The sequence below is a fragment of the Octopus bimaculoides genome, chromosome 25 (assembly GCF_046866305.1).
Source record: "Octopus bimaculoides isolate indiv1 chromosome 25, ASM4686630v1, whole genome shotgun sequence".
In the NCBI taxonomy this organism is placed as follows: Eukaryota; Metazoa; Mollusca; class Cephalopoda; order Octopoda; family Octopodidae; genus Octopus; species Octopus bimaculoides.
The window spans coordinates 22,036,173-22,052,574 of NC_142952.1; the positions used below are offsets into that span (position 1 = coordinate 22,036,173).

At 34.6% G+C, this 16,402-nt stretch overlaps 1 protein-coding gene and 1 non-coding gene across 3 annotated transcripts in view; both read right to left on the reverse strand.

Annotated features, from left to right (window-relative positions):
• The window catches only part of LOC106880221 (ubiquitin domain-containing protein UBFD1), a 44,166-nt gene that overhangs the window by 11,633 nt on the left and 16,131 nt on the right, over positions 1 to 16,402 (reverse strand). For both annotated transcript variants that reach the window (XM_014930083.3, XM_014930084.3), the window contains exons 3-5: positions 6,064 to 6,204; positions 3,120 to 3,155; positions 2,480 to 2,652 (exon numbers count right to left, since the gene is read on the reverse strand). In XM_014930083.3, the coding sequence (XP_014785569.1) occupies positions 2,480 to 2,652; positions 3,120 to 3,155; positions 6,064 to 6,204 (350 nt within the window). The remainder of the gene's footprint in view (positions 1 to 2,479; positions 2,653 to 3,119; positions 3,156 to 6,063; positions 6,205 to 16,402) is intronic.
• On the reverse strand, positions 5,780 to 5,898 carry LOC128250735 (5S ribosomal RNA). Its single transcript, XR_008266733.1, has one exon. It is a non-coding gene; the product is annotated as a 5S ribosomal RNA (ribosomal RNA).

Below are 16,402 nucleotides of genomic sequence, written 5' to 3' on the forward strand. Positions count from 1 at the left end.
GTTTAAGTTTAAAATAATAATGAAGATGAAATTAGTACATATTTAGTTTGAATTACGGAAAAATTTGGATAAGTACTGTTTTCACTTTGCTAAAGATTTTCTACTATTTGAAAATAATATGTATTCTTGTTTTTATACTATTCATTTGGTTCTTTATAGATTATTTTTAATAGATAACTTATTTAACACTAAATTATTTAGAAGTTATAGTTTCATTTCAACATAATATTAGAACTTCGATTTGAATAGTGTTGATATATTTTCGATTATTTTTGATTAATAATATTTGATTAATTATTAATCTTTATAGTTTATAATATCGTTAAAGTTTTTTTAAATCAAAACTTTGTATATATATAAAGTTTAATCTTTTATTCTTAATAATTTTTTCTTTCCTAATTTTTTCATTCATAATTTTTCCATTCATAATTTTTTCATTCATATTTTTTATTATTACGTTTGTAGAAATAAATAATCTTGTATTTTTCTATTATTCAATTGATCTTTAATTATAATTAAATAAACGTCTTTAGCTTTAAATAGTATAGCTTTAACTATTACACTGGTTAAATATGTACTAATTTTATCTTCATTATTATTTTAAACTTAAACTTCGTTCAACTTGTATTTAAAACAATGATAATTTAAAACAATGATAATTTATGTAAGATGTTTTTTGTATATAATATACATGTTATTATAATGGATGAAGGGATGATTATTGAATGGTTATTATTTTGATATTATGATATTTTTAAAATAATTTTTCTATCGTTATATAATAAGTATTTCATATTAATTCATTTGGTACTTATTGTTGGTTGAGATATATATCTAATTATTGTTCTACTTACGATCTGACGAGTAGCTATACTTTTGAATAGAATTTATTTTTGATAATTTCAATTGATTTTAATTGATTTAAATTTCTTTTCTATTTGAAAATTGGTTATGAAACACGTGTAATCTTTTTATTATATTTATCTTATGATATTTACTTTACTTTATATTATACTCATTTATTGTGCTTTTAATTATTAATTTTTCTATATGTGATAGTGGATTTTCATCGATGAGTTCTTGAAAATTGGTTATTTTCCCTAAAACTATATATTTTATATATATATATATATATATATATATATATATATATATATATATATATATATATAGAGCACCTGTTGCTAAGCAGTAGGGTTGGGGTGGGAGACAAAGACACATACATATAGACATATACAAAGGCTTCTTTTAGTTTCTGCCTACCAAATCCTCACACAAGGCCTTCATCAGTTTGGGGCTACAGTAGAAGATATTTGTTCAAGGTGCCATGCAGTGGGGTTGAACCTGGAATTATGTGGTTGAGAAGCAAACTTCTTACCACATGGAATTTCAGTTGTCATCATCTTTTACTGTCCATTCCCCATGCTGGCATGAGTTGGACAGTTAGACAGGAGTTGGTCAGCTTGAGGGCTGCTTGGGTGTCATTTGTCTGTTTTGGCTTGGTTTCTGAAGTGAGATTCCTTCCTAACACCAGCAACTTTACAAAGTGTATTGGGTGCTTTTATGTGGCACCAGCACCCACAAGCCTGCAAGACTAAGATCTTTTGGCTGAGTAAGGGATGTAGAAGACATGCCTCCATGCATGAACAACCACTTTCCCAGATTTTAAATCCAGTTGTTAAAAATATATCTCTTGTTTCAGTCATTAGACCGTGACTATGCCGGATCAGTGCATTGAAGAATTTTAGCTGAATGAATTGATCCCAGTACCTACTTTTTTTAAGTCTGATACTTATTCTATCAGTCTCTTTTGCCATACTGCTAAGTCAAGTGATGGTGGGAGACAAACACAGACATACACAAACAGGCTTCTTTCAGTTTCTGCCTACCAAATCCACTCGCAAGGCTTTGGTCAAATGAAGACACTTGCCCACAGTGCAACACAGTGGGACTGAATCTGGAACTATGTTGTTGGGAAGCATGCTTCTTACTACAGTCATGCTTGTGCCTATGTTGATTAAGATTTTACACCATTCACCTTCACTTTAATATAGAAAACATTCTTCCTTATAAGATTTTGGCCAAGGTCACATCATGTCAAAGACAGACAGTGATTATAACAAATTTTTGACCTCTGCTTAACCACATGGTCATGAAGAAAGCTTCTTAACCACATAGCCTGTGCCTGCACCAGCTGAGAGAAGAAAAGACTAACCCTTTTGATATCAACCTGCCTGAGACTGTCCTTGGTTCAATGATATAAACTCTGTTTTACAGTGATCTAAATTAAAACCTTCCCTCAAAATTTCATGTTGAGATATGTTCCAAACATCAACTTAATAATGACAAAATTATTTTACTCAATTCTTCATTATTTTCAAAATTAACTGAAACAAAAGCAGTGTATATCAACAGAAATATGGTAAGGAAAGGATCAATCAAATTATAAGGGAGGGCAGCAGTTTAAAAAAAATCTTACCTTTTGTTGAGATAAAGGCTCTTTTGAAGTGGCAGCCTCTTTGGTTTCATCTTTATCTTCCCCTGTGGGAGTACTCACAGAAAGAACATCAGTTAAAGTGGAACCAACCACAAGCATTTTGGCACCTTTGGTAACTTTTAGCTCCCGCAATGTCATATCATCTCTTGCTAAACCTGATTTTTTTTTTTTGGTGACAGAAGAAAGAGAAAATTTAAATCCCTATTTACAAAATTTAAACATTGATGTTTATTTTGACATAAGCTACGGAAAATGCACAAATTAAATATATGTACAGAATATAACATGTAACAGTATTATCAAAGGTTTACTCAAGAGGTACAAACTATCTATGACCTATACAGCTTTAAGGTATCACAAAAGGCCTGGTTGGAAGACCAACCTTCCATGTTTTTTTACAAGGCTTAGAAAAACTGAAGGATCACTGCAATAAATATGTGAATCTGAGAGGGGAATACGTTCAATAAAATCAATTAACTGATCCTCCTGTATTTTCTTTTTATCAAAGCCAGGAACTTTTCAGCACCCACTCATACATACTTTCCCAGAAGCCTTAGTTCTTTACATATCTAAACAAATCAATTTCTCATAGAACACAGTTTAATGAAATAATTCAAAATACCTTTAAACATAATTTTTTGCATGGTAGCAGGAACACCTAGAATAAGATAAGGAAAAGAAAAAAACAGTTAAGTGAAAAGTTCATAAAAAACAGAAGAGAATCTAACTGTTGTGCTGGTGACAACTGAAATTAATGGTAAGAGAGACAGAAATGTCGAAAATTGAGAGTAACTGTGGTGACAAACTATGTTGTTGTTTAGGTTCTCGTCAGCTCTAATTGAGAAAACCATAACCATTGCATCATTTATTGCTCTGTACCAGACATCTGCCACTCCCTCCATTCACTCCTGACACCCCTGCCCCACTCATACCTTGAAGGTCCACTCTGATACCTCATCACCACTTACAAACTCTCCAGTTCCACCATCTCTTCCAAAATGTGAGAAGTTATATAGCTCCTCTTCAGCAAGAAACCAGTTCTGCTCTGGCCCTTTATCTCTCCCTACTCCTTATTCTCTTAACACAAAGTTCCTCTTCCCAAACTCTAGGTTTGTAGTCAATCATGTTGCATGACAACTTCACTAGTGCTGTTAGTAAAAAAAAAAAAAGTACCCAGTGGACATTGTAAAGTGGTTAGCATTCCGAAGGACATCCACTTATAGAAACCATGTCAAAGCTGACACTAGAGCATGATGCAGTCCTTGGGCTAACTGAATTCTGTTTAAAGCATTCAACCCATGCCAGCATGGGACATGGACATTAAAGGATGATGAATATGATAGTCCAATCAGTACCTTTTTGATTTAGGATTATGATGATGAAAGTAGTGAGGGTGAGGAATGTCACAAATGGAAAAATGCTTAACAATCCAGGCCCATATATAATCGACTAAAGCCCTATTTTTTTGGTATAATATTAACTTTTTAGCAAACTTCCAAAGTTTGTGCTTCATTTTGCCAAGGACAAGCAATCTCCACCCCACACACTAGACATTTGAGGGAACTCGAGTTCTGTGCTGGCATCTGTCCATCTCAAGAGATAAAATGGAGTTTGCACTACTGGTCAGTAAATGCTCCAGGACAGAAGTCTGGGTTAGGTATATGGAGGTCCTAAGTCACCCAGGTACTAGAATCTCCCTCACAGCCATGCTAGTGTGATCCAAAAGAGTACAGAGCAGTATATTTGGAACTTGACACTAAACCAATACCTCATGCAAGAGTTGCTGGATTAGTGTCAAGTCAAACACAAGGGAGACAAGTATTTAAAAGTTAACCAGAAATAATTTATACATTGAATAAACTACAATATTAGTTAAGTTTATTTCAATCATGCAAGGGAAACAACTCAAGACACATTTTCCTTGTAAAAGATCTCTTCAGCAAAGTATAAACTTCTCTCAAAAATATACAGCTGATTTGACAGAGAATTAAATACCTTACAGAATATATTCCAACTCTCTGCATTCTGAGTTCAAATCCTGCTGAGGTATACTTTGCCTTTAATCATTTTGGGGTCAATAAAATAATTATAGAACTGCTAAAGCATCAAACAAAGATGTCTTTGCATCTGGAGTTTTTGTGTGGTGCCCAGTTAATATTACCACTTTGTCTTTAGCAGAATTCATCTTAATGTAAGCATTTGGGCAAAGTTTCCAGTTTGAGAACATCCTCTCACTAGTCTCGGAGGCTCTAGAAAAATAAACAGTAATGGGTGCTGCCCTTCCCTCTCTGACTAAACAGTGACAAAAAGAAAAATAAGAGTTCACTAATGTGTGTAAAAAACTGGCCTATTTTAGAGAATTACTCAGACACCAGCAGTACAAAGTGCTGCAAATATAGTATGCATGTGGATGATATATATATTGGTTTCAAATTTTAGCACAAGGCTAGCAATTTCGTAGGAAGGATTAAGTCGATTACATTGATCCCCCAGTGTTCGACTGGTACTTATTTTATCAACCCCAAAAAGATGAAAGGCAAAGTCGATCCAGTGACATCTGAATTCAGAAAGTAAAAGAAAGACAAAATGCCATTGGGCATCTTGCCTAGCGTGCTAACAATTCTTCCAGGTTGCTGCCTTATGGACGATAAATATTGAGAGAGAGAGAGAGAGAGAAAGAGAGATACAGTTAGGTACTGAGATAAATTAGCCTGTGAATATGATTAGGCTTTATAAAATAGGAACTAACATGCAATGTGACAAGGATTAAATAGATATTTTATTAAAAGATATTCTTAATTTGCAATAACATGAAAAATTGTCAGTGTTGGCAAATATCATTTGTGGGCCAAAATGCCATTTAGAATATGCATAGACAGGAATGTAATTATACATCAATGTGGATGTATTGGGAGGCATGAATGAATGCAGAGACAGATTTATATGCATGATTACATATAAGGTGATGATGAGTTTTGGGACAAAATGCCATCTAGAATATGCATAGACAGGAATGACAATAATAATCAGAATTGAGTTGTTCACCACCTGGTGGTATATCACAGAAACTCAGCTCCTAGCTTCATTCTTGTTTCATCTTTCAATGGCTGAGTCTACTTTCTAAGAGCAAATATTGGAAAGAACCTATAATAACCAAACATGTAACATTGCCTGTATCTATAGTTGCATACATTTGTATCCATGCATATGTGTGTTTGTTTGTTTATAGTTTTAGCTTAGAGCTGCGGCCATGCTGATGCACCGCCGTGTTAAAGTGTGCGATGCTTACAGCACCTAGGTTTCCCAAGTGGTCACCCATCTAAGTACTCACTAGGCTCGACGTTGCTTAACTTCGGTGATCGGACGAGAACCGGTGCTCTCAGCATGATATGGCCGTAAGCCATATGTGTTTGTGTGTGTAACATTTTTTATGATACAATCATCAAACGTCATAGACTGAGAAGTAACAATAAATAAGAAATGATAAAAATAGAGAAATTGTAACAAATACAGTGTAAGATGAGCATGACGAAAAGACAATTTATAAGAAGCACCAAGTAACTTACCAATAATTTTTTCAATGCTGCTCTTCACCTGGCTGATTGTTTTATCCAAATCAAACTCGACATCAAATTTCTGTTTATTAAATACTACTTTAAACGGTACGCATTCTTTTGGGGTATCTGCAGTACTGCAATTTGGAGTTTCTGTAGAGAAGAAAACAAAAAGCAAATATTATCTCAAGTTACATATTTTAGAGATGGGACAATTGATTAGTCTTGGGACAATCATAATTTAGAGAAAACCAAATGACAAGTATTCCAAGTGTAACCATCTCCTGTCTTTCACTCAGAACACAACAGATATGGGATTACACTAATCAACATGCCCCAACAATCTTTTTAAGATGGCAGTGTGTATTTTGAGGGAGATTTGGGGATTCCTGCAATAGGTCAGGTGACAACATAAAATAGACAATAAAGGCTAAAAGTTGAAAAACAAAATCATTAGAAAATATCAATAGGTTACATTTTTATAAGTTTTCATAAAATTTCCTTGGTCGAGTACATAATCTATACATATAAATTTGACATGGGTGATTCTTTCTTGTCTTGGGATTCACAGTGAAACGGCTGGGTGGAATTGCACAAAAAATTACACAGATGTGTAGAATGATCTGGTGGTGATGCTGGGCTTTGTATTTTTTTCATAGTTCCCATGGTTACCGAGATAATCTACTATAATAATACTCTTGTGTTTATGAATGAGAAAGGAAAGGGTGAAAGCTGAATAAGGAAGGAAGGGGTGATGTCATACTTAGTAGTGGGATAATGAAAATTGTACGCTGAAAGAATAAATCAAACAGCGTTTCAACTGTGTGAATATATGTGTGTGTATATAAAAGGGGGAGCATGTGAATGTGTGCTTGTGTGTGTGCGCGTGCATGTGCAATGGAAGTGGGATGGTTCATCTTTGTTCGCTTAGTATTTGGGGTTTTTTTTGATTTGGTTGAATCTTGGTTGTTTTTTTTTTTTTGTTGGTCAGTTATTTTTAGCGTCTTGACAGAAAAAAGTCATTCTAAAATTGTTTTTTAACGTAAACATGCCCAAACAAGTCGAATGCTTACACAGAGCAGGTGTTACAGCCACCTCATCCAAACCGACCGGGTGAAACGGAGCTTAGCTGCTAGTAATGTATAAAGGGCATTGCATTAACAAAAACGTTGGCAACCTACATTAAATAAATATTTTTTTTGCTATTTTTTTTTTACCCTTTTATCTCATGACAAGAATACTATATATATTTGTAAATTCCATCATTACCTTCTGCGGTAATTTGCTTGATGAAATTCAAAGACAGAAAAAGACTGACAACCAAAATAAAAACTATATACAAATGTGTTTGTGTGTGTATGTATGAATGTATGTGCGTGTGTGTGTGTGTATATATATATATATCTATATATATATATATATATGTATATACACACACACACACATACATACATGTAGTTATACTTAGGATGGTCATATTTTGTCAAACACCATGCACTATATTTTCAGTGGTAATTTGCCTGATGAAACTCAGAGGGATCAAGAGGCTGACAACCAAAATAAAAACTATATATATATATATATATATATATATATATACACACACACACACACACACACATATTGTTTCACTTAGAGATGGTCATATTTTGCCAATTAAACACATGCACTGTGTCTAATTGGCAAAATATGACCACCCCCAAGTAATAATATCTGTTTCAACCCACAATTTCACATCAAGAATCTTACAAAACAAATGCATAAACACACACACAGATTCTGAGATCAAATCATGTTACATTCACTACTAGAATTTCAGTGAAATAAAGTACCAGTAATACACCTGTGTCAATATTAATTCAACTGTTTATTACTTAAAGAAAAAAATAGTCTATTTAAAAATAAATTGATATATAAGATCGTCTTGATAAAAGAAAAACAAAAAACACTGAGTTTGGCAAGAGAACAAGTAAGAAGTGTTTAAACCCTTTTGAGATTCTTATAAAATGGGAGAAAATTGAAGGAAGTTAGACATTGATCAGTTTCAGGTTTAAGATTGTAGACAGACCGGAACCAAATGTTTATGTCATTCATAAACAATAGGTCTACCTTGATCAAGCTTACAGACATATGATACAAAGGATTTCAGTCAAGATCCTCCAAGCTTACAGCATGTGAAAAACTTTGTTATGTAGATACCATTTTTTAAAGATGATAAGGTTTAATTTGAAACAAATTTAGGTATTTCTAGCAGGTCAAATGATTTCAGAGATAGCCCCCATATTAGTTTGTAATATGAAGAAGTATTTGAAGGGTGAAACAGGATAAAACACGAGAGATGAGAAGAGAGATAGACAGACAGACTGCTCCTTAACAATTATTTTAATTAAATATTCAGGATAAGTATTAATTCCTGGTTGAAGCCACTTCCCTTTCATCAATAAAATTCTCTCCAAAAATTTGGCTTCTTGGTTCTTATGCAAAAACATTCTAATCACAGACATCACATGTATGTTGGTTTATAGAATAGGTACATCATATCCTGAGGTATTGTAAGAGACTAAATAGGTTGGTGCCAGGAAGGGCATCTGGCCATAAAACACTGCCTTAATAAGTCCCATGTAAGCATGAAAAAGGATTATGATGATGATTAAGCCACTGTAATCAGCTGAGCATACAACCCTATCTTTCTCACAAATAATGGTTTTAAAAACTGGGAAATCATTTACAATAAACTATCTCTGACCTTGTTGCAGCTTTATTTATTAACTGGGTACAATTGAGAGCTGCAGACAAAATGTGAATCAGAAAGTCCAAACCAATTTGGAACATATAAAAAAGTACATAATTTGTACTTTTGTAATTTGGTCTAGCTAGGCATGCTGGGACTATGCCAAGTCATTGTAAGCATACTAGCTCCGTATATATAATGTATATAGAATATCAGATTAGTAAGCTGTTTGAGTGCCAATTAATTAGTAAAGGAGCTGATAGCTCATGTTCACAATAACAGTGGCATGTTATGACAAAGTGAAGCCCTTTCATCTCTAAATAATTTTTTTTTAAAATCAATCCACCGAGTTGTAAATGGATTACATGAAAATGTTACAGTTCATCAATGAAAGCAATGAAGCAAAATAAATTTGTTGAATACGCTTGCTTTGTTTACAATACTGATATTTGAATCCATCTATCTAAGCACAGTTAAGACAACCCAATATAGTGTTTCTAAATGATGCAGAACTCATTCCATTGAAAACAAAATGGTTTAATCACTGACAGTGATTAAACATTTAGTAAGTGATCGAGTATAAATAATGAGTAGAATCACTAAAACCATTGAAGGTAGTGACAACCTGTGGTCACAGTCCAATAACTGCATGCACATACATTTATTTATATATATATAGACATATATATAAACTTACTTGGAAATAGATGCATGGCATTCAATCAAATAATAATATAAATAATATATATATGCATATATGGGTACAGGACATCACAAAACATAACATGAAATACGAAAATAAAATTGGGTACGCAAACAACGAGAGAAACAAACGGAAGACAAGTAACGTAAAAAACGATCCTTCATCAGTTGTTGGCTGTCCTTCTACTCCCTATTTCGAACATTGAATGACAATGCTTGAAATAGGGAGTAGAAGGACAGCTGACAACTGATGAAGGATCGTTTTTTACGTTGTCTTCCGTTTGTTTCTCTCGTTGTTTGCGTACCCAATTTTATTTTCGTATTTCATGTTATGTTTTGTGACGCCCTGTACCCATATATGCATATCTACATACATATATGTATGTATGTATATATGAGTATATACATATATTATTTATATTATTATATATATATATATATATATATATATACAGGCGCAGATGTGGCTATGTGGTAAGAAGTTTACTTCTGAACCACATGGCTCTGGGTTCAGTCCTATATGTCTTCTACTATAGCTTTGGGCTGACCGAAGCCTTGTAAGGGGATTTGGTAGGTGGAAACTGAAAGAAGCTCATTGTATGTGTGTGTGTGTGTCTTGTGCCTGTGTTTGTCCCCTACCACTGCTTGACAACCAGAGCAGCGAAAGAGACTAGGGGTCAATTCACATGACTAAGAATCTTTCAAGGCGATGCCCATCATGGCTGCAGTCTAACAACTGAAACAAGTAAAAGATAAAACGTGTATGTATGTGTGTGTGTATACAAACATACATACACACACATGTATATGTGAAAGCAAAGACAGTTGTCATATATGTAGATGGTATAAAATTCATGGAAAACTGGACTAATAGCAGTACTGAACAGCCTAGTCCACCCAACAGTGGTCAGTCAATATCAAAGGTTGTTTGCTGCACCAATGTAAGCAGTGAACTTGAGCTAATCACACCATCATAAGTCCTACATATTTCGGCAAGTCAAAATGATTTATCAAAGTGTGTGTATGTATGTATATAAATAAAATATAAAGAAAGAGAGGTATCATAACCAAATGGGTTTATTGGATTTCAAATGCATCGAACTATGCATTACATCCCTTTGTTTTGTTTCGGTCTACTATGTGGTTTGTAGCCTGATCCATTAAAGGTTTTTTTTATGTACACCACTGGATAAGTTAAATCCATATACACACACACACACACACACACACACACACACACACACACACACACACAGAGAGAAACTAAGGAAGGTCAAAATCACATGATCTGGTGATCTTGGAACTAGAGGTTGTAGGGATTCAGCTCCCTGCTAGCAATATAAACAAGAATGCATTTTGCATCAAAAGCCAATAGGAGAGTTTCTCTCATGGTATCTACCACAGCATAGTTTGTTGTAAAAGAACATCCACATTTAAGTGGCAATAAATGTTACCTCTTGGTATTAATACACACATCTATTGGTACTCCATTGGGGATGATGACAAGGGGTCCAGTTGATCTGATCAACAGAACAGTCTGCTCATGAAATTAACAGGCAAGTGGCTGAGCACTCCACAGACACACATACCCTTAATATAGTTCTCTGGGAGATTCAGTGTGACACAGAATGTGACAAGGCCGGCCCTTTGAAATACAGGTACAACTCATTTCTGACAGCTGAGTGGACTGGAGCAATATGAAATAAAGTGTCTTGCTCAAGGACACAACACACTGCCAGGAATTGAGCTCACAACCTCATGATCATGAGCCAAATACCCTAGCCACTAAACCACATGCCTTCACTATACGCACACACACACACACACATACACACACACACACACACACACACACACATACACACAAACTTGTTATGTAGCCTAGACTTGAGTGACTAAATTGGCACCCACCAGGTTACCTAGCAACCCAATAGGATAAAAACAAAACCTGTTGAGAGGACAGATGAATTGAGCATCAAGTCAATAACTAGCTAGCGATTGTGTATGACGACAGAAATACTTGATACAGTGATCAAGCACATTGTGAGAGCTCCTTCCTCAAGATTTTGTGACAACAGGTGTCTAAGAGAGGATCAGACAACGCTGCTTATGGTATGACCTGCCTACACCACCCTGATGCCTTATGGAGGATTCAAAAAAAAAAAAAAAAGAGTTAAGGGAATACATCCTGAAAGAAAACAAGTGGTATCAGTTTGGTTTAACCCTTTTGATACCAAACTACCTGCGACTATCTTGGTTCCATAGTATAACTGTCTGGTTTCCAAAAGTTCTGAATTAAAATCTTCCATTAAAACTGTTAATTTAAGTTCCTAATACCAGCTTGATAATAACAAAATCACTTTATTAAATCCTTCACTCTATTTTAAATTGAAGTAGACACAAGTATCTCAACAGAAATATGGAAATAAAAGGGTTAAAGTGATCTACATAAAAACATTCCATTGAAATTTCAAAACACCTGCTTAATAATGACAAAATAATTTTGCTAAATTCTTCATTATTTTCAGAAATAATTAAACCAAAAGCAATGTATTTCAACAGAAATATAGTAACAAAAGGTTTAAGCTGGTTTCCAACAAACTGGCCTGGAATCATTCTTGCCACTGGATTTATCTCCCTCAGAGTTAAGACAGTGATACTGGCAAATGTTCACCCCAATACCACTACACAACCTCACTGCATAGGTATCTCCTCCTGCAATGAGGAACATGGATCTTGAGTAGGGCTGTTGAAGAGTGCAATCCACAATACGAGATCAAGATTATAAACAGAGTAGGGGATATTTGATGCATGGTATCCTCTTCTGACTACATGAGATGTTATGACTCATCTTCTGAGAGACGAGTCATAACAGCTAGTCATGTTGTAAGAAGACAAACATCAAGGGTACGTGTGCATGTGCACGTACAGACATCATCATCATCATCATCATCATCGTTTAACGTCTGCTTTTCATGCTAGCATGGGTTGGACGATTTGACTGAGGACTGGTGAAACCGGATGGCAACACCAGGCTCCAGTCTGATTTGGCAGAGTTTCTACATCTATATATGTATAAAAATGAGAATGTTTATCTGTGTGTGTGTGTGTGTGTGTGAATCCCTAAAACTCCAGAACTACACAACCAATTTCACACTTAGTGTCCCGGTTGTGTTTCAGTCAAAAAAAACTTTTAACTTCTTGCATAGTTCGAGCCCACAGCAACATCATATCTCCTCCACTATTTAAGTATTATGAGTCAAAAGTGAAACAAAAACACTCATGTCAAATACTTTCTCTTTAAAAATGAAACCTTTCCACTATTTCAGTATCAGAACTGAAACAATCACATTTCGATACTGTAATGACAGATACTTCCACTTTAATGGTTTCATTTTCATACAGAATCTACTACAGTGAAACTATACTCTCACATATATACAGGCATACATACATACATATATACATACATACATGCATGTACAAATGTATCCATATACATGTATATATATATATATAAATTGTAAATCCAAAAAATAACAACATAACTACATATATATATATGTATATATATATATATATATATATATATAGAGAGAGAGAGAGAGAGAGAGAGAGAGATGTATATGTATACATGTATACATATAGATGTATATGTACACGTATATGTATATATATATATATATATATATATATATATATATATATATATATATATAAATAAGCAATGTTAATTCTCTAAATGAGGAGATGTCCTCCTGGGGCTAAAAGCAACAGTAACATCCACCCCTAGGAGTCAGCCACATTTAAGTGGCAATATACTTCACTTTATATATATATAGATATACATCTATATGCATACATGTATATGTATACATATGTAGATGTATATATTTAGATGTACATGTAATATGTACACATATATACAGGCATACAGATATCTATACCTATATACACCCATACACACACACACACACACATGCACACAAACACACACATTATTCATTTGTTTTTTTATCCAAAACTACATCAAAAGTACTGAAGGGATCTTTATGAAATTTGGAAATTATATTCTATGCATAACGGCCATAACCCTCATGAAAATTCATATGTTTTTGATGATGAAATTTTAACCATACATATTACACACAAATAAAGTAATATTTCTAAAATTTCTTCTTCTTAGAAGTTACAAAGACCCCTTAATGGGGACTTCACATGCACAATTTAGTCATTTTTCCTAAGCAAAGACGAATACAGTTGTACCATTGGTAGCTATAGGGTCACCCAAACATAACAGATGAGCATTATTTCTAATTCAACGGTACAACAGTGTAAGACTATCCTTTCAGATATAGTTACATTGTGATTTCTGCAATGTGGTGCATAAATTGTCAAGTAAATGAGATGCATTTTTGCCTCCACTGATTCACTTGCAAAGTGTTGAGTAAAATTATTTCGTTGCAGACCTCCTTTGAGTTTTTTTATTATCACTGGGTCACACATAGTCACCAGTTGGTAACATTGATTTCAAGGCCTTCCCAGATGAGTGACTGGTTGTTCTAAGACGTCAGGTATCTCTGCTAGTACATATATACATACATATGTGTGTGCAGTGAGAGCTAGCAGTGACCTTCATGAATCAGTGTGCCAAGTGACATTGCCGTGTTTACTTTGCAGGTTGTGAAATTTGTTTTTGTGATCACAGGTATGCTGTAGTCTGCGATTTTCTCATGGAGAGGAACAAAGAACCAATGCAAAATCCTGTGTTAAACTTGGGATGTCTGCTACAGAGACATTGAGCAAGCTTACAGCGACAGGGCAAAGGGTCTTACGCAATGTTTTGAGAGGCACAGGTGCTTCAAAAGAGGAAGAACATCCCTAGAAGACAAACCACAAACATCGCCCCCAGAAATGTAGTACTGCGCATTGAGAATTTGTCCTCCAGGGCTAGACCATCAATTGAGAGTTCTACTATGATGTTTTGAAGCATTTGAGGGAGAACATTCAACAAAAGCAACCAGATCTGTGGAGTGTGAAGAATTGGATTCTCATGACGACAATGCACCCTGTCATTGAGCTCTCCCACTTGCGAGTTTCTTGCCAAAAACAACATGGTATCGCTTCTGCACCCACCCTGTTCACCAGATTTAGCCTCTGCAGGCTTCCATCTCTTCCCCAACATGAAAATGCAGCTCAATGGTTGCCATTTTAACACTGTTGTCAAGATCCAGAGCGAATCCCAGGTTCTCGACCTACTTACAGAAAATGACTTCCAGGCTGGATTCCAGTAGTAGCCAGAATGCTGAGACCAGAGCCAGCTCAAAGTACTGGCAACTCAGGCATGACAAAGACAAAAATTATACTTGTAAGGGCACCAAATTTCAGCTTGCCAAGGGCACCTGGCTGGTACCAGTGTATTGCTGTGCGAGATGACTATTTCAAAGAAAATGATGTTAAAACTTAGGTAAATAAGTTATTTCTTATTAAACATAGTTAGTCTGGGAACATTTTTCATACCACCTCACATACACACGTAGGTCTATATATATCATTATTGTTGTTTAACGTCTGCTTTTCATGACGGCATGGGTTGGACAGTTTGACTGAGGACTGGCGAGCCAGAAGGCTGCACCAGGCTCCAATCTGATCTTGCAAAGTTTCTACAGCTGGATGCCCACCCTAATACCAACCATATATATATATATATATATATATATATATATACACACCTATGAATTTCCATCCTCTTGCTATTGTTGTTATTACACACACAGATATAGGAGGGGAGAAAGAGAGAGCATAATATAAGTGAATGAAAATAGAACAGGGATCAGCTTCGTTAATTAATGAAGTTGATAACTTAATTGCTGTTCCCTTGTTTATTTAATTTCATATTACGCTCTGTACTTGCCTAACAATTTATCCTGAAGCATATGCATCCTAAGCTGTAACAGGTTATTAGTACTGGTATGTTCAAGTGAAATTATAATTGACACATGTGTAAAACACATAATTATTAGTGAGGGATTATCAATTTGGGCAAAATACTTTATAAGCTCATTGTTAGTAAACCAGGCTAACAATATTGTTTAGATTAGTAAAGAGATCTGTATCTTGTGATAGGATCCAAGGTTATCACCATTCTATAATGTAAATCCATGGTTGCAATCCAGTTATACTGTTTTGATTTTTTTTTACACAATGATATACAAAACTAGGCATAAATAATGATTATTACTTATTTTTCAGTATTGTAGTAAATTTGACTTAGAGCTGTTTCCAGTAATCATTATAGGTTCATTATTGATAAGTTTACTCAATTGGCCCATTGATTGGTTGAGAAAAACTGAATGACCTAGAAAGTTAATGCTACTTTTGTTCCAGGGTCGATTGAGTAAACCCATCAATAATGAACTTATGACTACTGGAAATAGCTGAGAGTCAAATTTACTACAATACAGAAAAATATGGAATGACCATTATTTCTGCCTTGTCTTGTGTACACACACACTTGTTAGAGCCAACAGAAGTGATATTGTTCATTGCCAGTAAAACAAAAGTCCATTTATTGTATTATTGATGATATGAAAAGGTCATTGACTAAATGGGACATTCATCTGTCTTGGCTCATAGGATAGTAGAGTTCAGTTGATGTGAGCATTAGTAGCTTGATTTAACTGAAGAGCTCTTAAAAAGACAAACACTGCAAAAATCACCAGGACTAAATACATAACAGCAAAGCCTCAACAAACACACCCAACATGCTAGAACTAGCAAGCAAATCTTCCTCAAATTATATCCATCTCCTTCACTAAAAAAAAGACACATCAGACAATGTTGTCCTGTACACACCTAAAAGAATAAAGGATGATCAAGGCAAAAACACTTGATTGTAGCATTGCTCTTTGAAGACTG